Source organism: Scyliorhinus torazame, chromosome 2 (genome assembly GCF_047496885.1).
Source record: "Scyliorhinus torazame isolate Kashiwa2021f chromosome 2, sScyTor2.1, whole genome shotgun sequence".
In the NCBI taxonomy this organism is placed as follows: Eukaryota; Metazoa; Chordata; class Chondrichthyes; order Carcharhiniformes; family Scyliorhinidae; genus Scyliorhinus; species Scyliorhinus torazame.
Genome location: NC_092708.1, coordinates 130,735,781 through 130,762,952, shown reverse-complemented (window position 1 = coordinate 130,762,952; position 27,172 = coordinate 130,735,781). Strand labels below are relative to the sequence as shown.

General features: G+C 46.2%; 1 protein-coding gene across 2 annotated transcripts in view; it reads left to right on the top strand.

The window, feature by feature from the left end:
* The window catches only part of pde11a (phosphodiesterase 11a), a 706,589-nt gene that overhangs the window by 315,671 nt on the left and 363,746 nt on the right, over positions 1–27,172 (top strand). For both annotated transcript variants that reach the window (XM_072477086.1, XM_072477077.1), the window contains one exon: positions 7,239–7,328. In XM_072477086.1, coding sequence (XP_072333187.1) covers positions 7,239–7,328 — 90 coding nt within the window. The remainder of the gene's footprint in view (positions 1–7,238; positions 7,329–27,172) is intronic.

The window sequence follows — 27,172 nt, the reverse complement described above, 5'->3', positions numbered from 1 at the left end:
CAAGAGCCATCTCATATCCAATGGCCTCCCCAGCAAGTGGCCACATTGGCGGCGATTAGTACTCCTTGAAAAAATGTGAACCTGGTGGAAGGGCCTCTGCAGGAAACCGAGGAGGTGAGTAGCCATCTTTGCTCACAGGCAAAGAGCCCGGGGTCACTGGGACTGCCGCCCCAGTGCTCGGCGGGGGTGGGGGATCCTTGGCTGGGGTTAGGGGACGCTCTGCGTGGGTGGACTGCCATGGGAGGGTGGGGGAGGGGGGGGCGCTGGGGGAGAAACCGGGAGGCAATTGCACGCGGCACTGCCATGCCAACCCCTGGATCATGTGTACCCATTCCTGGGGCAACCCTTGTCCCTGCCTGTATGCCCCACCAACCAGCCATAACCCGACCGACTGCCGAGTCCTCTGGTCATGCGGCTAAAGGCTATCGCTAATAGGGAATTTCCAATCGTGGTTAGGTGAGCACTTCACACAACCCAAGTGCATTCCCATGGGTGGGCGGGCCATGTAGCATGTGGAAGTCATTGCCTAGCATCTCAATCACACCTTGATGTCTGCACACTGTGTCTGACTCTGCGGGAGGCAACACCACACATGCAGCAGCCAACATCCGAACACCCAGGGGATGGGACACAGCTCTGGGGACATGTCCACGGCCAGAGGGTGGGTGAGTGTTACGGGGAGGGGGAGATGCCTGGAGTGATGGGTCAAGGGTTCGAAAGTGACCCGCATTGCGGAATAAATTGACAGAGGCATCATACTGGTTGTGCACAAGGGTGTTTATTGTGTTTGACAATTCCCCCGATGGTGCTGCTCTCTCCTCCACCCCCAGCCCTTTCACCTCTTACCTACCCCACACTCCCTCCCACTCCCCAGGTGCCCTCAGTGATCTTCAATATGCTTTGCCCTCCTAGCTCTACCGATACGTCGAGGTGTGTCCCCAGGATGCACATCTGAGGAGGAGGCAGCCAGCTGCTTACCATATCCTGTCGCCACTCCATGGGTTGCTGCCCATTTCCCCTTCTTCCCATGGTGCCCATAGGGCCCTGGGGTTCACCTTAGGATGAAGAGCAGCTGGTTTGAGCACCTGACTCTACAGCCCTGGCAGCTCCCCGTGGTCCGCACCATCATGTCGACACCCTCAGCGATGCTCCTCAGTGACTGGGACATGACCTGCAGTGCCTCGGCAATGCCAACTGCAATTGGGACAAGCTCCGCAGTGCCTCGGCCTTTCCAATCTGAGAGCGGGACATGTCCGCAGAACCTCATCAAGTTTAGCCTGGTACTGGGTGGCATCCCCCAGCGAGTCAGACATTCTGCCGAGACTCTCAGCACTGGCCGTCACCAACTACGCGACACTTTGGACACCTTCACCAATGGTGTCAGCGTCGTGCATCAGGCTCTACACCGTTGTTTTCACCCTTGGAATGTTGGCCATTGTGCCACGCGTTGCCGGTGACATCTCCTGCAGCCGTAGCCTCTGGGACTCCTCCAAGCGGCTATGGACCTGCTGAAGTTCCAGTGAGTTCTCCCAGTGAGACAGAGAGAAGACAGCCAGGAGTGAGACAGCAAAGAGTGAGTTTGGGAATTTGAATCGAGGTGGGAATTGAATTGAATTAAATTGAATCAGTAAGGCAGCTCCTTTTAAATTTCAGGAGTTTAAATTCATTTAAATTAAGCTAGTATTGTGCAGTGTAGGTTAACAAGGGCTGCCCCACCCACTCACATAACTGGTTGGCAGTTAAGTATCAGTCACTTTAATCTACTTTGATCTAAAAGCAGGTGGGGGAGGGGAGTCAATTCAGGACAGTTTAAAAAGAGCCACTTGTAAACTCACTCCCAGTGAGCCAGAGAGAAGACTGCCAGGCGTGAGACAGCAAAGAGTGAGTTTGGGAATTTGAATCGAGGTGAGAATTCGAAGCTGGGTGGGGAGGAAGTGCTTTTTGTGACTGGTAAGTAGTGTTTCTGTTTCTTTTCAGTGGTATATTTATTTATTTTTTTCTTCGTTGTTTATTTATTTATTTAAATTTTTGGGGGGGGAAATTGAAATTGTTGAAGTTAACCGAAGGTTTAAGGCATGGCAGGAGATCTCAGACCCGTGTCATGCTCCTCGTGTGCAATGTGGGAGCTCAGGGACACGTCCACTGTCCCTGGCTCCTTCACGTGCAAGAAGTGTGTCCAGTTGCAGCTCCTGTTAGACCGCTTGACGGCTCTGGAGCTGCGGATGGACTCACTTTGGAGCATCCGCGATGCTGAGGACGTCGTGGATAGCACGTTTAGCGAGTTGGTCACACCGCAGGTGAAAGGTACTGAGGGAGATAGTAAATGGGTGACCAAAAGACAGAGCAAGAGTAGGAAGGCAGTGCAGGTGTCCTCTGCGGTCATCTCCCTGCAAAACAGATATACCGCTTTGGATACTGTTGAGGGAGATGGCTCACCAGGGGAAGGCAGCAGCAGCCAGGTTCATGGCACCGTGGCTGGCTCTGCTGCGCAGCTGGGCAGGAAGAAGAATGGCAGGGCTATAGTGATAGGGGACTCAATTGTAAGGGGAATAGACAGGCGGTTCTGCGGACGAAATCGAGACTCCAGGATTGTATGTTGCCTCCCTGGTGCAAGGGTCAAGGATGTCTCGGAGCGGCTGCAGGACATTCTGGGGGGGGAGGGTGAACAGCCAGCTGTCGTGGTGCACATGGGCACCAACGATATAGGTAAAAAACGGGTCAAGGTCCTACAAGCTGAATTTAGGGAGCTAGGAGTTAAACTAAAAAGTAGGACCTCAAAGGTAGTAATCTCAGGATTGCTACCAGTGCCACGAGCTAGTCAGAGTGGGAATGTCAGGATAGAGGATGAATACGTGGCTCGAGAGATGGAGCAAGAGGGAGGGATTCAAATTCCTGGGACATTGGAACCGGTTCTGGGGGAGGTGGGACCAGTACAAACCGGACGGTCTGCACCTGGGCAGGACTGGAACCGATGTCCTAGGGGGGGGTGTTTGCTAGAGCTGTTGGGGAGAGTTTAAACTAATGTGGCAGGGGGATGGGAACCGATGCAGGAAGTTGGAAGGTAGTAAAACAGGGACAGAAATACAAGGCAGTAAGGGGGAAAGTGTAAGGCAGAGAAGCCATAGTCAAAAATCAAAAAGGCCGACAGTACAAGGTACAGTGACTGAGGGGAGCTCAGTGAATAGGACCAGGAATACTAAAAGAAATAAAACGGGAAGTGAAAACATTAATGGTAATGATGAAAACATAAGTGTACTTTACCTGAATGCTCGTAGTATTCGGAATAAGGTAAATGAGTTGATGGCGCAAATCATCGTGAATGACTATGATTTAGTGGCCATTACTGAAACATGGTTAAAGGATGGTCACGACTGGGAGTTAAATATCCGAGGGTATCAAACTTTTTGGAAGGACAGAGTGGATGGTAAGGGAGGTGGTGTAGCTCTGTTATTTAAGGATGACATCCGGGCAACAGTAAGGGATGACATCGGTGCTATGGAGGATAAGGTTGAATCCATTTGGGTGGAAATCAGGAATAGTAAGGCGAAAAAGTCACTGATAGGAGTAATCTATAGGCCACCAAATAGTAACATTATGGTGGGGCAGGCAATAAACAAAGAAATAACTGATGCATGTAGAAATGGTACAGCAGTTATCATGGGGGATTTTAATCTACATGTTGATTGGTTTAACCAGGTCGGTCAAGGCAGCCTTGAGGAGGAGTTTATAGAATGTATCCGCGATAGTTTCCTCGAACAGTATGTAATGGAACAGTACGAGGGAACAAGCGGTCCTAGATCTGGTCCTGTGTAATGAGACAGGATTGATTCAGGATCTCATAGTTAGGGATCCTCTCGGAAGGAGCGATCACAATATGGTGGAATTTAAAATACAGATGGAGGGTGAGAAGGTAAAATCAAGCACTAGTGTTTTGTGCTTAAACAAAGGAGATTACAATGGGATGAGAGAAGAACTAGCTAAGGTAGACTGGGAGCAAAGACTTTATGGTGAAACAGTTGAGGAACAGTGGAGAACCTTCCAAGTGATTTTTCACAGTGCCCAGCAAAGGTTTATACCAACAAAAAGGAAGGACGGTAAAAAGAGGGAAAATCGACCGTGGATATCTAAGGAAATAAGGGAGAGTATCAAATTGAAGGAAAAAACATACAAAGTAGCAAAGATCAGTGGGAGACTAGAGGACTGGGAAATCTTTAGGGGGCAACAGAAAGCTACTAAAAAAGCTATAAAGAAGAGTAAGATAGATTATGAGAGTAAACTTGCTCAGAATATAAAAACAGATACTAAAAGTTTCTACAAATACATAAAACAAAAAAGAGTGGCTAAGGTAAATATTGGTCCTTTAGAGGATGAGAAGGGAGATTTCGTAATGGGAGATGAGGAAATGGCTGAGGAACTGAACAGGTTTTTTGGGTCGGTCTTCACAGTGGAAGACACAAATAACATGCCAGTGACTGATGGAAATGAGGCTATGACAGCTGAGGACCTTGAGAGGATTGTTATCACCAAGGAGGTAGTGATGGGCAAGCTAATGGGGCTAAAGGTAGACAAGTCTGCTGGACCTGATGGAATGCATCCCAGAGTGCTAAAAGAGATGGCTAGGGAAATTACAAATGCACTAGTGATAATTTACCAAAATTCACTAGACTCTGGGGTAGTCCCGGCGGATTAGAAATTAGCAAACGTGACACCACTGTTTAAAAAAGGAGGTAGGCAGAAAGCGGGTAATTATAGGCCAGTGAGCTTAACTTCGGTAGTAGGGAAGATGCTGGAATCTATCATCAAGGAAGAAATAGCGAGGCATCTGGATGGAAATTGTCCCATTGGACAGACGCAGCATGGGTTCATAAAGGGCAGGTCGTGCCTAACTAATTTAGTGGAATTTTTTGAGGACATTAACAGTGCGGTAGATAACGGGGAGCCAATGGATGTGGTATATCTGGATTTCTAGAAAGCCTTTGACAAGGTGCCACACAAAAGGTTGTTGCATAAGATAAAGATGCATGGCATTAAGGGGAAAGTAGTAGCATGGATAGAGGATTGGTTAATTAATAGAAAGCAAAGAGTGGGGATTAATGGGTGTTTCTCTGGTTGGCAATCAGTAGCTAGTGGTGTCCCTCAGGGATCAGTGTTGGGCCCACAACTGTTCACAATTTACATAGATGATTTGGAGTTGGGGACCAAGGGCAATGTGTCCAAGTTTGCAGACGACACTAAGATAAGTGGTAAAGCAAAAAGTGCAGAGGATACTGGAAGTCTGCAGAGGGATTTGGATAGGCTAAGTGAATGGGCTAGGGTCTGGCAGATGGAATACAATGTTGACAAATGTGAGGTTAGCCATTTTGGTAGGAATAACAGCAAAAGGGATTATTATTTAAATGATAAAATATTAAAACATGCTGCTGTGCAGAGAGACCTGGGTGTGCTAGTGCATGAGTCGCAAAAAGTTGGTTTTCAGGTGCAACAGGTGATTAAGAAGGCAAATGGAATTTTGTCCTTCATTGCAAGAGGGATGGAGTTTAAGACTAGGGAGGTTCTGCTGCAATTGTATAAGGTGTTAGTGAGGCCACACCTGGAGTATTGTGTTCAGTTTTGGTCTCCTTACTTGAGAAAGGACGTACTGGCACTGGAGGGTGTGCAGAGGAGATTCACTAGGTTAATCCCAGAGCTGAAGGGGTTGGATTACGAGGAGAGGTTGAGTAGACTGGGACTGTACTCGTTGGAATTTAGAAGGATGAGGGGGGATCTTATAGAAACATATAAGATTATGAAGGGAATAGATAGGATAGATGTGGGCGGGCTTTTTTCACTGGCGGGTGAAAGCAGAACTAGGGGGCATAGCCTCAAAATAAGGGGAAGTAGATTTAGGACTGAGTTTAGGAGGAACTTCTTCACCCAAAGGGTTGTGAATCTATGGAATTCCTTGCCCAGTGAAGCAGTAGAGGCTCCTTCATTAAATGTTTTTAAGATAAAGATAGTTTTTTGAAGAATAAAGGGATTAAGGGTTATGGTGTTCGGGCCGGAAAGTGGAGCTGAGTCCACAAAAGATCAGCCATGATCTCATTGAATGGTGGAGCAGGATCGAGGAGCCAGATGGCCTACTCCTGCTCCTAGTTATGTTCTTATGTTCTAAGTTACGCTGACATCTCCCTCTGAATGTCCCGGCCGCTCCCTATCATCTCCATTAGCTCCAGGGTGACCTCTTCCACAGGCTCAGCATCAGGCTGGAACCCAGCTAGGTACACATGCTGTTGACATGTATGTGAGGTATGCAATGGAGTCATGAACCATGTCATTAGCCTTATTGCCCAGTAGCCACCCTTGTAATTGAAGGATAAGACAATAAAATCAAATTTATTTATATTCCTGTATTTTTCCACTAACATCTCTATGAGAGGATTACCAGCACTCTTACAGAGTCTTGGAAAGAGAAAGTCTGAACTATGTGGGCTTCTCCCTATCAGGGCCATTAGGCTGGGATTTTCTGACCTCCCGCGGCGTGTTTTCTGATGGCCGAAGCAGCTCGCCATTGGTTGCTGGCTGAGTCATCAGGTCCCTCCGAAATCAATGGCCATTTGTGTTGCTTGTTGGCTGCACCACCAGGGAACCCACTACAGGGGGGGCCACCTTCAGCGGGAAGGTTTAATTTAGCATCTAGTAATTAGGCTGCATGCAACTAAATTAAATCGAGTCTAAATTCAAGACAACATTCTTTTAAAACCTATAGTAGTGTCTCTCGTATTTTTTTAATTCATGGGATGAGGGCTTCGCTGGCTGGGCCAGCATTTATTGCCTGTCCCTGAGGGCATTTAAGAGTCAATCACATTACTGTGGATCTGGAGTCACATGTAGGCCAGACCAGGTAAGGAGTTTTTATGACAACGTTTCATGGTTACCTTCAGTCTTTTAATTACAGATTTTGATTAAACTCAAATATCACTGTCTGCCATGGTAGGATTCGAACCCGGGTCCCAGAGCATGACTCTGAATCTCCACATTACTACACCACTGCTGCCCCATATGACTGGATGTTAGGATTTGTCCAATGTTGTTCAATTGTCCTTTCTGCACTATGTCTCTTATTGCCAAATAATCAGTCGTAAAATGTTGCAAGAACCTAATGCGCAAGAATTCTTTGCAATTGCTTTGCAATTGGATCTTTGATAAACTGACTTTTTGAATATTGAACATTTAAGTGCCAATGTTTTTTTGTTGTCCAGGTGCTGGGGATGTACCTCCCATTCTGTGGAATAGCAATCTCGAATGCTCAGCTGTTTGCTGCTTCCAGAAAGGAGTATGACAGAAGCAGAGTAAGTAAAGGGAGTGTGCCATGGGGGACTTCATTCTGACCATTCTCTCCACACATCCTTCTCCATGATCAGTGTGGGGCTGACTGCATGTACAAAGTCAACAAGTGAGGCTGGTACGTTTTCTTAAAATTATTTTACTTTAAATAAGGGCATGATATCTCTCACTTTATTCTTCTTCAGCCCCTTACGTAGGCCTTGTCAAATATCATATTTGTTATAATTGAGAGGAAGGATCAGTGATGTTCCCCCGATTCTCCAGCAATGTTTACTTTCATTTGACCACAACACGGAGCTGGCAGTGAGTCCGCCTCAGTGGAGGTGCTTGCTCTTTGTGGATTACGTCCACATGACAGGGTGGGGGGATTAAAGCTGTGCCTGGCAGCAGTGTTCCAACATACTGCACCATCTAACCAACCTTTCAATATGCTTTTGAAAACTTTATGTGATGACCATTGGTTCACTTAGGAATGGTAGGCACAAAGATAAACTTTGGAATTCAAACTTACTGGCCTGGTATCATTGGGAAAATTATGGAATATTTTATAATGGAAGGAATTTAAGAGAAACTAGCAAGAGAGTGGCAATGAACGAAACCAAGTAGGTTCATAAAAAGGCAATGCTTCCTACATTTAATGGTATTCTTTAAGGATTTAACCAAATAAGCAGCTGAGAGAAAGGTGGCGACTATCATACATCTTGATCTTTCGAAAATCATTGAATAAAATTTCCATCAGGCCATTTATGACTACAAAAATCTATTGGGATCTGATATAAAAATTATAGACTTATTTGATATATTAGCTGGATAAGAAGAAGTCATTCTAATTGTGAAGCTCTGACCGGTAGAATTTCAGATCATTGTATTTTTGATGGTTTTAATGAAAATGAAGCAGACTGAATGGTGTGGAAGTCAAATTGATGTGGAAATCAGAATCTTCCAAAGTAAGATGTATTCAGAGATTCATAGCTGAAAATTAAACCGGCAAACTAATAATAAACTTTATTGTCACAAATAGGTTTACACTGCAATGAAGTTATTGTGAAAAGCTCCTAGTCGGATTGTATTTGTTTATTGTCACGTGTACCGAGGTACAGTGAAAAATATTTTTCTGTGAGCAGCTCAACACATCATTAAGTACATCATTAAGTACATGAAAAGAAAACAAAATAAAAGAAAATACATAATAGGGCAACATAAGGTACAAGGTACACACTCCGGCGCTTGTTTGGGTACACTGAGGGAGAATTCAGAATGTCCAAATTACCTAACAACGCATCATTCAGGACTTGTGGGAGGAAACCGGAGGAAACCCATGCAGGCACAGAGAGAATGTGCAGACTCCGCACAGACAGTGACCGGAGATGGGATTCGAACCTGGGACCATGACGCTGTGAAGCAACAGTGTTAAATGATATTTAATATCATTAAATATCATCACAGTGGCACAGTGGTTAGCACTGCTGTCTCACAGCGCCAAGGACCCTGGTTGGTTTACGACCTCAGGTGACTGTGTGGAGCTTGCACATTCTCCCCGTCTCAGCATGGGCTTCCTCCGGGTGCTCCGGTTTCCCCCCACAGTCCAAAGATGTGCAGGTTAGGTGAATTGACCATGCTAAATTGCCCCTTAGTGTCCAAAGGTTATGTGGGTTTATGGGTTTATGGGGATAAGGCAGGATATTGGGCCTAAGTTGGGTGCTCTTTCAGAGGGTCGGTGCAGACTCGATGGGCCGAATGGCCTCCTTCTACACTGTAGGGATTCTATGATTCTATGATTGAGATACTTTTAAGGTAATTTTAATTAGTGCACTGTTATGAGGGGTTCAACATTAAATAAAGTATCGCAGGAGAAAAATGTGTTATGACGAGATATTGATTTGTTATCATTTTCATGTTGTGGGAATTAATGTAGACATAGAATTATAAAGATAAATAGAATGTTTGGGTTGGATGTCAGTCAGGTTCATTTGCCTTTGGATCATTTTCGTGAAGACAGGATTGAGGCCAGCAGCCCTATCCACTCACATGCTGCAGGAAGCTGATTATGCTTGTTAAGATCTAATTAAGTCCATTTAAAGGAGGCAGACTGGAGTTTTCCAGTTCACCTCCAAGTTCCCGCCCTGGCAGGGGACAGCTTTGGTTCCTGAAGGTGAGCACCCAGTAGCACACTGGGAGCCCAGAGCCCCAGGCAGGCCTGGAAACCCTTCCTGGGTATGAGAGCAGCCACAGGTCACACCCACTCCCCACCTTGCCCTAGGATAATGGTGGCTGTTTTGTGGACGTCTATGAGTGAATTGAGATAGTGGGTATGTAGTTTTTCTAAAACCTATTTACTTAACACTGCTTACAAGACTTCATAACAAGTACATGGCTTTCAGGAGATAGACTGTTCTGTGTCTTGCTTTCTTGGAGTCTCTTGGTTATCTGACCCTTGTTGGCACACTTACATCATTAATAGCATCATATGGTATCATTAACATATCTATTAGCCCATTACTCTACAGTGGCCTGTGTTGAATCTCCTTTCTAAATCAATTATTTTAAAAGGTTGGAGAGAGTGTACCTCCATGTTGAACTGCACTCTCTTCTAGTTACCTTCTTGCTGCCTCTCTCCAGCTGCGAGGCCTGTTTTTGGGTGCCCAGCTTCGAGTGCCCACCTGTCACCTTCAGATGGATAGAGAACATAGGAACATAGGAATTAGGAGCAGAAGTAGGCAATTCAGCCCTTTGAGCTTACTCTGCCATTCAATCAAATCATGGCTGATCCATTCCTGGTCTCAAATCTACCTCCCCACCTGTTGCCCATATCCCTTTAACCCGTTTTTAAAATCAGAAATATACCTATCCCCTTCTTGAAACCATTTAATGACTCAGATTCCACCACACTATGGGACTGCAAGTTCCACAAATTCACCACCCTCTGTGAGAAGTAGTTCCTCCTCATCTAAGTTCTAAATCTACCATCTCTCAACCTATATCCGTGACTTCTCGTTCTAGATTGCCCCTAGAAGGGGGAACATTTGGTCTATGTTTACTTCATCAATCCGATTTAGTATTTTATACACCTCGATCAGATCCCCTCTCATCCTTCTAAACTCCAGCGAGTATAAGCCCAAACTGTTCACTCTCTCCTCATACGTCAACTCTTTCATCCCAGGAATCAATCTGGTGAACTGCCTCCAATGCCACCGCATCCTTCCTCAAATAAGGAGACCATAACTGGACACAATACTCCAGATATGGTCTCACCAACACCCTATACAATTGCAACAATACATCTCTACTTTTATACAACAATCCTTATAAATTACATGCTGTGACCTGTCCTTATGCCAATGTTGCACAGTGAAAATCCAAAGGAGTGACTGCCTTCCCCCAGGGGCCGTTTCTAGACCCGGAAACTGTTCAGATTTCTGTTTCCCAGTGCCGAAGGAAAATTACAGCCTCCTGTTGTTAAATATGTAAACTCCAAGTGACTGAGACTGAAACTGCATGTAGTATTAATGAGATCACGTTTGACTGTTGGCGAAGTCAAGGGAATGACATTGATTCTTGCTCGAAAGATGAAAAGTGAAAAGGCCTTGTCAATAATATTATTAAAGCCTTACATAGTGTACACTTCCTTTAAATGTCACGCTTATTTCAAATCATTTATGCATTATTCAAAGTAAATTTTTACAAAATCATTGAAATGATAACGAATGTACAAATCAGCTGTGAGGAAAGAAGCTAGACAAATCAGTAGGTCTGAAAGCACATTGTTTTACCACAATTGCTGCTCAGTGTAACCTCTACACTATACGCATCATGAAAGCTTAACTAGTATCTACTTTATTTTATATTTCTTGTGTTTTTCTTTTTGTCATGCCTATTTTCCAATGACATGATTCAGTAATGGTTCACTGCAGTTAAGAATGTTTTTTCATGATACTTTCAGTATATGGCACCACAAGGTATTGACAGAAATGCATGTAATACCTATTTTATTATTGGGCTCTTTTATGGCCTCTGCTCCGCTGTGCAGCATTACTTTCTATTTTCTGCTGTTTACAGTTTTCACTGAATCCTCGGGTCTCGGTTGCTGCGAGAAAATAACAAAGTCCCAGCTTCTAATTTAATGACACTCTTCCTACTCACTTCCCCCATTTTAAATGAACTGGCAGAAATTTTATAGCGGTAAAAGACTGTGAAACTGACAGAATTCGCCATCATTTCTCTACTGAAACTAACAGATCTTTGAATTCACATATGTGCAGAATTGAGTGAAAATCCAGAGGTTTCTGTCAGTGTTGCTACACTCCTCTAGTGGATACACTGTGGAGGATCCCACCCTCATCTCCACCGAGTACACTCCCTAAGCAACCAGCAAATTAATGAAAACTTCCACCTCTACATTATTAGTTCGCTGTAAAAAATACAAATTGGACCAGGTTGTGACTGGGTTTTTAATGGCATGATAACTTCATAACTACTACTAAACATGCTCACTGGTCCTGGAAAATTAATTCTATATTTGTGAAATGTCAAATTTCTCCATTATGATAAAAAAAAGTTTAGTTATATTTGTTTATATCGCAAATTGAAAATATAAATGCAAAGTAAAGGAATTTAGTACTTTTTATCCTGCTTTGCTGTGAGAATAATTCAATGTGATTAGCTGATTATCTTGGTTGTTGATATTATTATTGCTGGACACCTGGAGATCTCCTTGACCTGGGCCAAATTCAAACTTCTGTCAGGAAAGGTGAAATCTAGGAGATCGCTAGATTTTTGTCGACACCTTTCTTCAAGGCTAATGATAAGCACTGCTGCTTTACCACAAACCTAAAATCCAGTCCAGTATTTTTGGAAAAATTGACATTTTCCCTGTAAATTAATCATTGATTCCATTCTCACTATTGCCTTTTCATAAATAAAAATACCAATTTTTAAATAGCTAAATCAAAGCTGTCATTGTTTTTTGAATTAAAAGGCTGATAACACCAATCCTAACAGAAACAATTTAATTTGCACCTGTTGCCTTTTATCAGTTGTCCAAAAGTACAAATTGGTAAATAAATATCTGTTCTATTATTCTTAAGGTAAACAGAAGTCAAGAAAATGAATTCCCTCAGCTCTCTTTCATTTCATACATCATATCAATCTTAATGTCTGCAAATTCCATTCCTACTTCTGGCCTTTAATAAATAAATTACCTCAATAATATATAATATTAAAAATGTCATATGCTCTGACTCACCATCAGCAATGCCAAGGAGATTCATGACTCTCACTTCAAAAATATTGTGTATCAGCTCCGCGCCCATCGTACTCCAGACGTCAGAGGCATTATCATCTGTTGCTGATTTAAAATAATTTTAAAGAAATAAATTTAACCATAGACTTGGATCTGAACATTTGCAAGAAATTGCAGATCAAACTATTTTGAATAGCTTCAGTTACCTGGATTTTCTTGTTTATTAGCAATGGCCTTGAAGACACAGGCTAAGGTAGCAGTCTATCAGTGAGCCCATATCATTACAGATCTGCTGGAGGTTGTAATACCATAGAAGCAGAGAAACAGTGGCTGCAAAATTCAGTTACATCGTGCCCACATTTTTGGCATTATGGCTGCTGTTTTGGGTCCAAAATTGTGTCTGTGCCATTTGTGCATACTTGTTTATTAAAATAAATTTAGAGTACCCAATTCATTTTTTTCCAAGTAAGGGGCAATTTAGCGTGGCCAATCTACCTACCCTGCACATCTTTGGGTTGTGGGGGCAAAACCTACGCAGACACTGGGAGTATGTGCAAACTCCACACGGACAGTGACCCAGAGCCGGGATCGAACCTGGGGCCTCGGCGCCATGAGACAGCAGTGCTAACCACGGCGCCACCGTGCTGCCCTCAGTTTGTGCACACTTCTAGTGCAGCAGCAGTGGATGCTATTCTGGATGTGTAGTTAGTGTGGGCCCTGAGAGTTGCACCAGGCAGATTGTGACACCATTCAGTATGAAACACTATCTGAAGACTAGTGGTGGTATTTTCAATATCAGTGCTCCTGTTAACACCCTCTCTTAACCTCACACAGTTGATCATTGACAGATCTATTTAAAGGTGCCACTGTTGAATAAGTAAGTTTCAAGTCCACCAAGTTCAAGTCCAACAGATTTATTTCGAATCACTAGCTTTCGGAGCACAGCTCTTTCATCAGTTGAAGGAACTGCGCTCCGAAAGCTAGTGATGTGAAACAAAACTGTTGGACGCTAACCTGGTGTTGTAAGACTTCTCACTGTGCCCATCCCAGTCCACCACCGGCATCTCCACATCGTGACAGTTGAATAACTGAGCCATTGATGTTCTGTTTGCAAAGGGAGAAGCAGATAGGATGAGCATTAGCTTCACAAGGACAGCAAGCTTCTCCAAGCTGCAGTGTACCATTGACTGCATGTAAACACTGAGATGTAACACTCCCTCAAAGGGCAGCTAGTGTGTCACCATGTTCAACACAACCATGCAGGTCAATGCCTAATACCCTGACGGCATCAAGATGTCTTTATTTTCTGCCAGTCCACTTAACCATCAGCATTTGAGTCAACATGAGAAACAAGAGGGTGGATACTGAATATCTGGGCTATCCACTGACCACCTGGCTTGTGACTCTGATGTGCAACCCATGCACACCTGGGCATCAATGCATATAAAGAGAGGCATGCTGCCACATGAAATATCATTGAGCAGTCCATTGGAGTGCTTAAGCAGTGTTCCTGTTGCCTCGATTGCTCCAGGATTGCCTGAAGTACTCGACAGAACAAGTGTCATGATTTATCATGGTCTGCTGTATGCACTGCTGCCTCACGGCGCCAAGGACCCAGGTTCGATCCCGGCCCCAGGTCACTGTCCGTGTGGAGTTTGCACATTCTCCCCGTGTCTGCGTAGGTCTCACCACCACAACCCAAAAAGATGTGCAGGGTCGGTGGATTGGCCAAGCTAAATTACCCCTTAATTGGAAAAAAAAAGAATTGGGTACTCTGAATTTATTTTAAAAAAATGAATTGCCCTTGTGTATTTTTGAATGACCGTCTTCTATGTGTCTCTTTGCCTGTCCCAGATCCTACCCAACACTCCCCAGTGGGTGCAGCATTGCTTCTGATGGGCTGCTAACCTTCGTAGGTGAGAGGGAGGCAATGTACAGTGCAAACTTTCAGGATGTGATTGAAAAACCGAGCCTTGAAAACCCAGCTCTGGATTGCATCATCTCGGCATGGGCAGAAACAGTCTGGGATGATTGGCTCACAGGCAACAGCAAGAGCACTGATGAAGTGTCAGTGCTGGAAGAACAAACGTGGGTTTTCCTCCTGCTGCTCCAGTTTCTGCCCACAAGGTGTGGAGGCTAGGTGGATTGGCCATGATCATTGTGCGGGGTTATGGGGATAGGGCAGGGGAGTAGGTCGAGGTAGAGTGGTCTTTCGGAGGGTCAGTGCAGATTTGATGGGCTGGATGGTCTCCTTTGCACTGTAGGGATTCTGTGGAAATGCAGTCATCTAAGATAAGGCATCAGGTTTGTGCTGCATGGAGCCACTGCCATTCCCTTGGGTGGAGCCTCAGCATTCCTAGCAATGGTTTTGCAAGACAGATTGCTGAACTGTTGTGAGACGTTACAAGCCTAATTAAACATTGGTTTCGGTAGCTGTGATAGCAGCAATCTCAGCTTCTTAGGAAGCAAGCTGCACTTGCATGACTTCAATGTGAGATTTCACTGTTGCACCCAGACTTTGGGTGGCTTCTGCTCATGCTGCAATAGAAGCTGAGACATCAGACTCCATGGGCCAAATTGTCATCTTCAAGGCGGGAATAGCAAGTCGGGCCATTTTCCAAGGTCGCGATCACACCTTCTGCTGATACTGCCCACTTATGCTATATTTATGGTGAGGTGGTTGAGGTGGCTGGTGTCAGGGCTGCCACTTCTGGAAGAAGGCCCAAGGTAAAAACAGAGGCAGCCTGATACCGAGGTGGGCATATTAGATGGCTCGCTTCTGTACGCTGGGTCATCTGCCCAGTTCTTTATATGATTTTAAGGCTTTTTGCTCCCTATGTCCCCTCCATGATTCCTTCATATCCCCCATGCCACTCTCCCATCTCCTATATCCCCTCACCCTGTATCCACCATGTACAGAACTCTTGATCCCTAGAGTAAAATTGGGAAATCTTTGATTTGCTCATAAACCTGTCAAAATAAGAAAGCAGTCAGTCAACAATTACTGCAGAAAAACCATAATTCCACTCGGTAATTATAAAGCTGCCAAGCTAAAATAAATCACAGTCTCTTGTCAGTAAAGTAACAACCCTTGCTGAAATGAATCCATTGATAGAGATTGGAACTCAGCCAAGCATTCACAATAATATTCAATTGCACAACTATGTCAACACAACCTCCATTAAAGAATACACTAAAGCCTTTGAAATCTTTGAAAGAGCTCAGCTATCACCTCAAACTTTGAAGCAGAGAAACAGATTTTGGAACTAACATTTATGAAAAGATCAAATCACAGGGGACAATTGACACAATCAAATCTGAATATCATCATTGTTCTATGCAGAAGAGCACATTATCCAATGCTTCATAAAACTTTTCCACTTACACAATGCTGGTCAAATTTATTGTCAGTTACCTTTTAAGAACAAACCTCTATCGTTAGAAAGATATTCAGTTTATCTGTCAAAAGGTTCCCGATTCCATACTTGGGATGTCCACAGTTCCTGACTCGTCTAAGCCGATAGGAACCATATCATCTTCAGAGGTTGGCCCAACTCCATCAAAATTGCGGACAGTCTGAAAAGCCCACCCCCGCAATGATGTGACTGCTGCATATGGGCTCACTACCTGCGCTCTTATCGTGTACTGCTGAAAGTTAGCAGCAATGGGATTGGGTGTGGGAATCGCAGAATCATTCCAGGAGAGGCAGTGGCGTAGTGGTATTGTCACTGGACTAGTAAACCCAGAGTAATGCTCTGGGGACACAGGTTCAAATCCCACCACTTCAGATGGTGAAATTTAAATTCAATAAATAATCTGGAATTAAAAGTTTAACGGTGATCGTGAAATCATTGTCAATTGTCGTAAAAACCCATTGGGTTCACTATTGTCCATGAGGACCTTACCTCACACAAGCTTGCCATCCTCCCATTGATTCTGTCACCGAATCATACATTACAACCAATGTCCCAGACACCACTATCACCATTCCTGGGTATGACCCGTCTCATCAGCAGGACGGCGGCACAGTGGTATACAGTCGGGAAGGAGTTGCCCTGGGAGTCCTCAACATTGACACTGGACCACTGTCCAAATGCAGCAAGATCTGGACTATATCCAGGCTTGGGCTGACAAATGGCAAGTTACATTTGTGCCACACAAGTGCCAGGCAATGGCCATCTCCTACAAGAGAGGATCTAACCATCGCCCCTTGACATTCAATGGCATTACCATCACTGAAATCTCCACAATCAACATCCTGGGGGCTACCATTGATCAGAAACTGTACTGGACTAGCCATATTAATACTGTGGCTACCAGTGCAGGTCAAAGGTTAGGATTCCTACGGCGAGTAACTCACCTCCTTCAACCAGTTGTCTATAAATCTTCATAGATTGGATTGGATTTGTTTATTGTCACGTGTACCGAGGTACAGTGAAAAGTATTTCTCTGCGAGCAGCTCAACAGATCATTAAGTGCATGAGAAGAAAAGGGAATAAAAGAAAATACATAGAATGAGAGATCATAGAATTTACAGTGCAGAAGGAGGCCATTCGGCCATCAAATCTGCACCGGCTTTTGGAAAGAACCTCCACCCTATCTCCATAACCCCACCTAACCTTTTTGGACACTAACGGGCAATTTATCATGGCTAACCCACCTAACCTGCACATCTTTGGACTGTGGGAGGAAACCGGAGCACCTGGAGGAACCCCATAGACACAGGGAGAAAGTACAAACTCCACACAATCTCCCAACGCCACCATCTACAAGGCACAAGTCAAGAGTGTAATGGAATACTCTCCACTTGCCTGGATGAGTGCAGCTCCAACAACACTGAAGAAGCTCGACACCAGCCAGGACAAAGTAGCCTGCTTGAATGCTCGTCTTTCCATAAACATTAAAACTCTCCACAACCGACAAACAGTGGCAGCCGTGTGTACCATCTACAAGTAGCTCGTCAAGGTTCCTCAGACAACAGCTTCCAAACCCATGACCACTACTATATAGAAGGACAAGAACAGCAGATACCGGGAGGTTCCCCTCCGAGTCACTCACCACCCTGACTTGGAAATATATCACCATTCCTTCACTGTCCCTGGGGCATGTCATGATATGCAGACACACACATAATAATATACAGACAAGCAGCTAATGGACACAGAGAACAGGACATGACCAATAAGCAGGCAGGACACTAGTGGTGGGATCTGACTATAAATGACACGAGGCACTCACACTCCACCTCTTTCCACTGATGAACATCTAGAGAGTCAGTCAAGGGTGTTGTTACAATCTCACACGTCTACCACATGGCTAAGAGCTAGTCTGGTTCAGTCAGACAGAGTAACCACACTTAAGTTAGCCGAGAGTCGAACTCACAGAGAACTGTGCTAAATGTGTTATTAGTTCAATAAACCTGGTTGAACTAACTTCAAGGTCTGGAGTATCTTTTTGATCTTTGCTGCATCCAGTTGCAGCCAGTGTTATACCAACGAAGAACAAAGAACAATACAGCACAGGAACAGGCCCTTCGGCCCTCCAAGCCCGTGCCGACCATGCTGCCCGACTAAACTACAATCTTCTACACTTCCTGGGTATGTATCCCTCTATTCCCATCCTATTCATGTATTTGTCAAGATGCCCCTTAAATGTCACTATCGTCCCTGCTTCCACCACCTCCTTCGGCAGCGAGTTCCAGGCACCCACTACCCTCTGTGTAAAAAACTTGCCTTGTACATCTACTCTAAACCTTGCCCCCCGCACCTTAAACCTATGCCCCCTAGTAATTGACCCCTCTACCCTGGGGAAAAGCCTCTGACTATCTACTCTGTCTATGCCCCTCATAATTTTGGAGACGTCGATCAGGTCGCCCCTCAACCTCCTTCGTTCCAGTGAGAACAAACCGAGTTTATTCAACCGCTCCTCATAGCTAATGCCCTCCATACCAGGCAACATCCTGGTAAATCTCTTCTGCACCCTCTCTAAAGCCTCCACATCCTTCTGGTAGTGTGGCGACCAGAATTGAACACTATACTCCAAGTGTGGCCTAACTAAGGTTCTATACAGCTGCAACATGACTTGCCAATTCTTATACTCAATGCCCCGGCCAATGAAGGCAAGCATGCCGTATGCCTTCTTGACTACCTTCTCCACCTGTGTTGCCCCTTTCAGTGACCTGTGGATCTGTACACCTAGATCTCTCTGACTTTCAATACTCTTGAGGGTTCCACCATTCACTGTATATTCCCCACCTGCGTTAGACCTTCCAAAATGCATTACCTCACATTTGTCAGGATTAAACTCCAACTGCCATCTCTCCGCCCAAGTCTCCAAACGATCTAAATCCTGCTGTATCCTCTGACAGTCCTCATCGCTATCCGCAATTCCACCAACCTTTGTGTCGTCTGCAAACTTACTAATCAGACCAGTTACATTTTCCTCCAAATCATTTATATATATTACAAACAGCAAAGGTCCCAGCACTGATCCCTGTGGAACACCACTGGTCACACCCCTCCAATTAGAAAAGCACCCTTCCATTGCTACTCTCTGCCTTCTATGACCTAGCCAGTTCTGTATCCACCTTGCCAGCTCACCCCTGATCCCGTGTGACTTCACCTTTTGTACCAGTCTGCCATGAGGGACCTTGCCAAAGGTCTTACTGAAGTCCATATAGACAACATCCACTGGTAAATAGCTTCTTTGAAGCCTGCCTGCATCAATCATCTTTGTGACCTCTTCAAAAAACTCTATCAAGTTAGTGAGACACGACCTCCCCTTCACAAAACCATGCTGCCTCTCACTAATACGTCCATTTGCTTCCAAATGGGAGTCGATCCTGTCTCGAAGAATTCTCTCCAGTAATTTCCCTACCACTGACGTAAGGCTCACCGGCCTGTAGTTCCCTGGATTATCTTTGCTACCCTTCTTAACAAAGGAACGACATTGGCTATTCTCCAGTCCTCCGGGACATTACCTGAAGACAGTGAGGAGCCAAAGATTTCTGTCAAGGCCTCAGCAATTTCCTCTCTAGCCTCCATCGCTGGCTTTGAAAGCAGACCAAGGCAAGCCAGCAACACGGTTCAATTCCCGTAACAGCCTCCCCGAACAGGCGCCGGAATGTGGCGACTAGGGGCTTTTCACAGTAACTTCTTTGAAGCCTACTTGTGACAATAAGCGATTTTCATTTCATTTCATTTCAGTATTCTGGGATAGATCCGATCAGGCCCTGGGGACTTATCTATCTTTATATTTTTCAAGACGCCCAACACCTCGTCTTTTTGGATCTCAATGTGACCCAGGCTATCTACACACCCTTCTCCCGACTCAACATCCACCAATTCCTTCTCTTTGGTGAATACTGATGCAAAGTATTGGTTTAGTACCTCGCCTATTTCTTCTGGCTCCACACATAGATTCCCTCCTCTGTCCTTCAGTGGGCCAACCCTTTCCCTGGCTATCCTTTTTGCTTTTTATGTACTTGTAAAAAGCCTTGGGATTTTCCTCAACCCTATTTGCCAATTACTTTTCGTGACCCCTTCTAGCCCTCCTGACTCCTTGCTTAAGTTCCTTCCTACTTTCCTTATATTCCACACAGGCTTCGTCAGGTCCCAGCCTTCTAGCCCTGACAAATGCCTCCTTTTTCTTTTTGACGAGGCTTACAATATCTCTCGTTATCCATGGTTCCTGAAATTTGCAGTATTTATCCTTCTTCCTCACAGGAACATGCCGGTCCTGAATTCCTTTCAACTGACACTTGAAAGCCTCCCACATGTCAGATGTTGATTTACCCTCAAACAACCGCCCCCAATCTAGGTTCTTCAGTTCCCGCCTAATATTGTTATAAGTAGCCTTCACCCAATTTAGCACATTCATCCTAGGACCACTCTTATCCTTGTCCACCAGCACTTTAAAACTTACTGATTTGTGGTCACTGTTCCCAAAATGCTCCCCTACTGAAACTTCTACCACCTGGCTGGGCTCATTCCCCAATACCAGGTCCAGTACAGCCCCTTCCCTAGTTGGACTGTCTACATATTGTTTTAAGAAGCCCTCCTGGAGGCTCCTTACAAACTCTGCCCCGTCTAAGCCCCTGGCACTAAGTGAATCCCAGTCAATATTGGGGAAGTTGAAGTCTCCCATCACAACAACCCTGTTGATTTTACTCTTTTCCAAAATCTGTCTACCTATCTGCTCCTCTATCTCCCGCTGGCTGTTGGGAGGCCTGTAGTAAACCCTCAACATTGTGACTGCACCCTTCTTATTCCTGATCTCTACCCATATAGCCTCACTGCCCTCTGAGGTGTCCTCCCGTAGTACAGCTGTGATATACTCCCTAACCAGTAGCGCAACTCCGCCACCCCTTTTACATCCCCCTCTATCCCGCCTGAAACATCTAAATCCTGGAATGTCTAGCTGCCAATCCTGTCCTTCCGTCAACCAGGTCTCTGTAATGGCAACAACATCATAGTTCCAAGTACTAATCCAAGCTCTAAGTCCATCTGCCTTATCCGTAATACTTCTTGCATTAAAACATATGCACTTCAGGCCACCAGACCCGCTGTGTTCAGCAACTTCTCCCTGGCTGCTCTGCCTCAGAGCCATACTGGCCCTATTCCCTAGTTCTCCCTCAATGCTCTCACCTTCTGACCTCTTGCTCCGGTGCCCACCCCCCTGCCATACCAGTTTAAACCCTCCCGTGTGACACTAGCAAATCTCCCGGCCAGGATATTTATGCCTCTCCAGTTTAGATGCAACCTGTCCTTCTTATATAGGTCACACCTCCCCCGGAAGAGCTCCCAGTGGTCCAGATAACGGAAACCCTCCCTCCTCCACCAGTGGTTTAGCCACGTGTTTAGCTGCTCTATCTTCCTATTTCCAGCCTCGCTGGCACGTCGCACAGGGAGTAATCCCAATATTACAACCCTAGAGGTCCTGTCTTTTAACTTTCTGCCTAGCTCCATGAACACCTGCTGCAGGACCTCATGCCCCTTCCTGCCTATGTCGTTAGTACCAATATGTACAACGACCTCTGCCTGTTTGCCCTCCCCCTTCAGGATGCCCTCTACCCGTTCGAAGACATCCTGAACCCTGGCACCAGGGAGGCAACATACCATCCTGGAGTCTCTTTCACGTCCACAGAAGCGCCTATCTGTGCCCCTGACTATAGAGTCCCCTATGACTATTGCTCTTCTGCGCTTTGACCCTCCCTTCTGAACATCAGAGCCAGCCGTGGTGCCACTGCTCTGGCTGCTTCTGTTTTATCCTGATAGGCCATCCCCCCCGACAGTATCCAAAGGGGTGTACCTAACCAGTGTACCTAACACAACATGATATCAGGAGACTACTAATTTAAGGTGGCTTACCTCAGTCCGTTCCGCGTGACGACCAGCAAATGTATCCCGGCACCATGGAGAAGATTCAAGCTCCTCACCAGCTCAAGACAAAGTTTCTGACCATCCTGGACAAGTTCGATAGTCACTGTGAAGTGGACACCAATGAAATCTTCGAGCGCTACATATTCAAACAACGTCTTCAAGGTAAAGATGAATCTTTCAGTGCCTTCTTAACTAGCCTCCGCCTGCTAGCGCTGTCCTGCAACTTTGGTGATATTGCTGACTCCATGATCAGAGACCAAATTGTGTTTGGAGTTCACTCTGATCCTCTGAGACAGCAGCTCTTAAAAATCAAATTGAAACATGTACAGTACATGAGCACGCAAAAAATCGGTATTCCCAATACAAATCAGCTGAAAATTAGAAACTTGCCTTCCACGAGTCAGAGAGTGTGCAGGCCAAGTCCCGGATGCAGCGCCTCAGCATTGAAGACAGCGGCCATCTCGCGTGCTGTTCCTGGAGTCCCACGTATGCGCGATACAAACGGGATAACAAAGCGGCCGACACCCACACTGCGCAGGGGCAGACGTCTGCCGACCGCACTGCCCATGTGCGACGATGTGCACTGCGTCACGACGCCGACGTCATGACGTGCCCAAACTGCGGCAACGCCCACTTAAAGGGTCACTGCCCTGCAAGAGGCAGGCAATGTTTAAACTGCGGGAAGCCTGGACACTATACAGCCTTGTGCAGGTCTGCACCCCCAGTCAGAGGCCACGCTCCCAATTCCGACGACGGCGCGTCCAGAATGTGCAACGATGATTACAGGATTCTGATCCTGGCAGTACAACGGATCCAGTGGATGAGTGCCTGGACTCTGCCTACCGAGTGGGCATCATTACCACACGTGAAGATGCCACACCTAACTCATCTCGCATTCAGTCCATCCTCGCTGTGGATTCGGAGGACGAATGGCCTGCGGTGATGCAGGTCAACCACTGCTCCATCCAGTTCAAGCTGGACACAGGTGCTTCTGCCAACCTCCTCTCACAGACAGACTTCAAACACATCAAGAAGCTCCCCAAGGTCCTTCCAGCAGCCTTTAGACGCTCCTTCAGCGGAGCCGGGACCCGGCGTGGTGCATGGACCACTGGCTTCGCATCAGGTCGCGGTAGGATCTTGTATCAATATGGCAAAGTGCCCATCCCGTCAACCACATCTGGATACTGAAGATGTCGTCAATGCCAGCTTGAAGATCCACGTTGGAGGATGTCGTTGAATAAACCCGCTGCACCAGGTTTAGCCTTTTGCAGGCATGTGCGCCCAATAGCGATGCCCTGTCATGGAGCAGATGATGGAGGGCATCGAAGGGGTTTGTGTGTACGTGGACGACATCTCATATGGTTCACGACCCCTGAGGAGCATGTTTCCCGTCTCCAGCAGGTATTCCGCCGTGTCCATGCCAATGGCCTGAAGCTGAACAGGGCGAAATGTTGCTTTGGCATGTCGACACTCAAGTTCTTAAGAGACCAGATCTCTCAGCAGGGCATGTGCCTCGACACAGACAAGGTCAAGGCCATCGCAGTCATGAAGGTCCCGGAAGACAAGAGGGCGGTATTGCGCTTCCTGGGCATGGTCAACTTTCTGGGCAAGTTCATCCCAAACATGGCCTCACACACCACAGCCCTACGAAACCTAGTGAAGAAGTCCACTGCCTTCGAGTGGAAGGCGGCCCATCAGGCAGAGTGGCTGGAGCTGAAAGCCAAGCTCACCACTGCACCCATATTGGCATTTTTCGACCCAGACGGAAACGAAAATCTCGACAGGTGTGAGCCAGGATGGCATCGGTGCGGTCCTGCTGCAATGCGATGATACCTCATCCTGGGCACCGGTTGCCTATGCATCAAGGGCAATGACGCCCACCGAACAAAGGTATGCACAAATCGAGAAGGAATGCTTGGGCCTTCTCTCTGGCATTCTCAAGTTTCACGACTATGTCTACGGCCTGCCGACATTCACAGTCGAGACGGATCACAGGCCCCTGGTCCACATTATCCACAAGGACCTTAATGACATGACGCCTCGTTTGCAGCGCATCCTCCTCAAACTCAGAAGGTACATCTTTGACCTGGTCTACACACCTGGCAAGGAGCTCACCATTGCCGATACACTGTCCCGCTCCATCATCGTGCCTAGTGAACCACTGAACGTCATCCGGCAAATTGAGTCACAGGTTGAGTCACAGGTGCAGCTGTGTGCTAGCACCCTCCCGGCATCTGATGAGAAGGTGATTCGTATCCGAGAGGAGACAGCCAAAGACGCCCTCTTGCAGCGTGTCATGCACCACCTCGACAATGGCTGGCAAGAAGGGCAGTGCCCACAAATTTTCAATGTAAAGGACGACCTGACGGTGGTTGATGGCATCCTCCTCAAACTGGACCGGATTGTAATTCCACACAGTCTCCAGAGCTTGGTGCTCCGTCAAATCCGTGAGGGCATCCTGGGTGTGGAAAAGTGCAGACGCAGAGCCAGGCAGGCTGTCTACTGAGATCAGCCAGGACATCGCGGACATGGTCCTTAACTGTGCGACCTGTCAACGCTTCCAGCCAGCGCAAAGTAAGGAGACACTTCAGCAGCGTGAAATCAAAATCTCTCCGTGGTCCAAGTTTGGCATCGACCTCTTTCATGCAAATGGTCGTGATTACGTGTTAATCATTGATTATTTTTCCAATTACACTGAAGTCGTGATGCTGTCAGACCTCAGGTCTCGGACCGTCATCAAGGCCTGTCAGGAGACATTCTCCAGGCATGGTATCCCACTCACTGTCATGAGTGACAATGGCCCGTGCTTCAGCAGCCATGAATGGTCTCTGTTTGCCCAGTCGTATCAGTTCAAACACGTCACTTCCAGCCCACACTATCCTCAGTCAGACGGAAAAGTTGAGAAAGGGGTGCACATAGTGAAGCAGCTCATCTGCAAGGCCACGGATTCTGCGTCTGACATTCACCTTGCGCTGCTTGCGTACAGGGCGGCCCCACTGTCCACTGGTATGTCGCCGGCTCAACTCCTGATGAACAGGGACCTGCGAACGACACTTCCAGCCGTACACGTGCCCTACCTGGATCACCTCACGGTGCTGCAGAAGGTGCAGCAACTCCGAGACCGGCAAAAACAGGGCTATGATGCTCATGCCACCGATTTGCCCGTGTTATCCCCGTCCGACACTGTTCAGGTCAAGATCCCTGATGGAGGCTGGTCAGCTCCAGCTGTCGTTGTTCGACAGGCTGCCCCCCGTTCGTATGTTGTGCGCCTGGCTGATGGTTCTGTTGTGCGACGAAACAGACGGGCACTGCGCAAAGTTGCCTGCCCGCAACCACATTCTTCTCTGTTTCCTTCTGTTGTTTTGCCACCTCCTGATACCTCGACTCACGAGGCCACCAGTCAGGCTTCCATCCCGCCCATCAAGGCGCTGTCGTCCCCACCACCACCACTCCGGCGGTTGACCAGGATCAGACGCAAGCCACAGAGACTGGACTTATGAACATTTGTCCTGTTTGCTATGTTCTGTGTTCTCCCATTAGACAGCTGTTTTCACATGTACATGTGTTCACATCCACTGCATGTATATATGTTAATATTGGCCTATTCTTGTACATACGTTCACATATGTCATCCAAACATCAAAAAAGGGGAGATGTCATGATATGCAGACACACACATAATGATATACAGACAAGCAGCTAATGGACACAGAGAACAGGACATGACCAATAAGCAGGCAGGACACTCAGGGGTGGGATCTGACTATAAAAGACACGAGGCACTCACATTCTTTCCACTGATGAACATCTAGAGAGTCAGTCAAGGATGTTATTACAATCTCACCTCCCCACTACGTGGCTAAGAGCTAGTCTGGTTCAGTCAGACAGAGTAACCACACTTAAGTTAGCAGAGAGTCGAACTCACAGAGAACTGTGCTAACTGTGCTATTAGTTCAATAAACCTGATTGAACTAACTTCAAGGTCTGGAGTATCTTTTTGATCTATTCTGCATCCAGTTGCAGCCAGTGTTATACCAGTGTACCTCACACGGCAGGACAAAATCCTGAACTCCCTCCCTAACAGCACAGTGGGTGTACCTCCACCTCAAGGACTGCAACGGTTCAAGAAGGCAGCTCAGCACCACCTTCTGAAGGGCAACTAGGGATGAGCAATAAATACTGGCCTAACCAGCGACACCCACATCCCGTAAATGAATTTAAAAAAAGATGAATTCTGCAGTGCGTGAGGCTCGATGTTCAGTTGTAAGGATATAGCAATTGAAAATGCATTCACTCACCTTGACCACTCCCATGAGGTCACTATGTTCTTTTGGCACTGCATCCAGATCTTCAAGGCGAGACTGCCAGCATTGATCGCGATGACTATCTGCTGCCACTTCTTTCAGTGTCTGTCTTGAGGGATTCCTGCTCTCTGTGGACAGAGAACCTCTTTCCCCCTGGACCAAGGCTTCCTGTGAGGTATCGGACAAATCTGGAGTGCATTCTTTACCCTGTTGTCCCATTGATTTTCCTTTTCCAGATCCAATTCATTTTTAGAAGGCTTTCCAGAACTTTATTCATTCAAAATGCCTCTCTCCCCTCCACAGACTGCAGCTGACTTTAAATGATCCTATCCTTTCAAAATGTTATGCTGACTGCTCTGGTGTACAGCCACACAACAGCATGGTTACTTCTAATTGCATGCTACAATCATGTAAATGTGAAGGCAGCACAAAGTTTGCAAGCTACCTTCATTAGAACTCAGATGGGGTGGGGAGGGAACTGTGATTGCTGCAACTATTTTCACAAGCTATTGAATTTTGTCCCCTGTGTATAGGATGATGAGAACTAGCTGAATGTTGGCATGATACCAAGTAGGATTTCCAGTCCAGCCCTAAGAGAGTTTCATTGAACACAAACATGGCAACAAACAATTAAATATGTTGATTATACTTCCAAGTTGGATACCCGCTGAGGCTCAACACCACTGCTCATCCAGATCTACTTTGGCCATAGGTTATGAATTAACCCGTACACCCTTTGTCTGAAACTGACTTAAGCCATTAGCCATGAGGTCTCATCTCTCAAGGTTGTTGCATAGTGATCTTTTCTTACAGTGTCCTGCAAAGCTGTTTAATGCTTTTGTGTAAGTGATGTGCATCAGGGATTAGCTAGAATTGAAAGTATAGAGAAAGAGAGAGTGTGCAGACAAGCAAGAGGGACTGGTTGC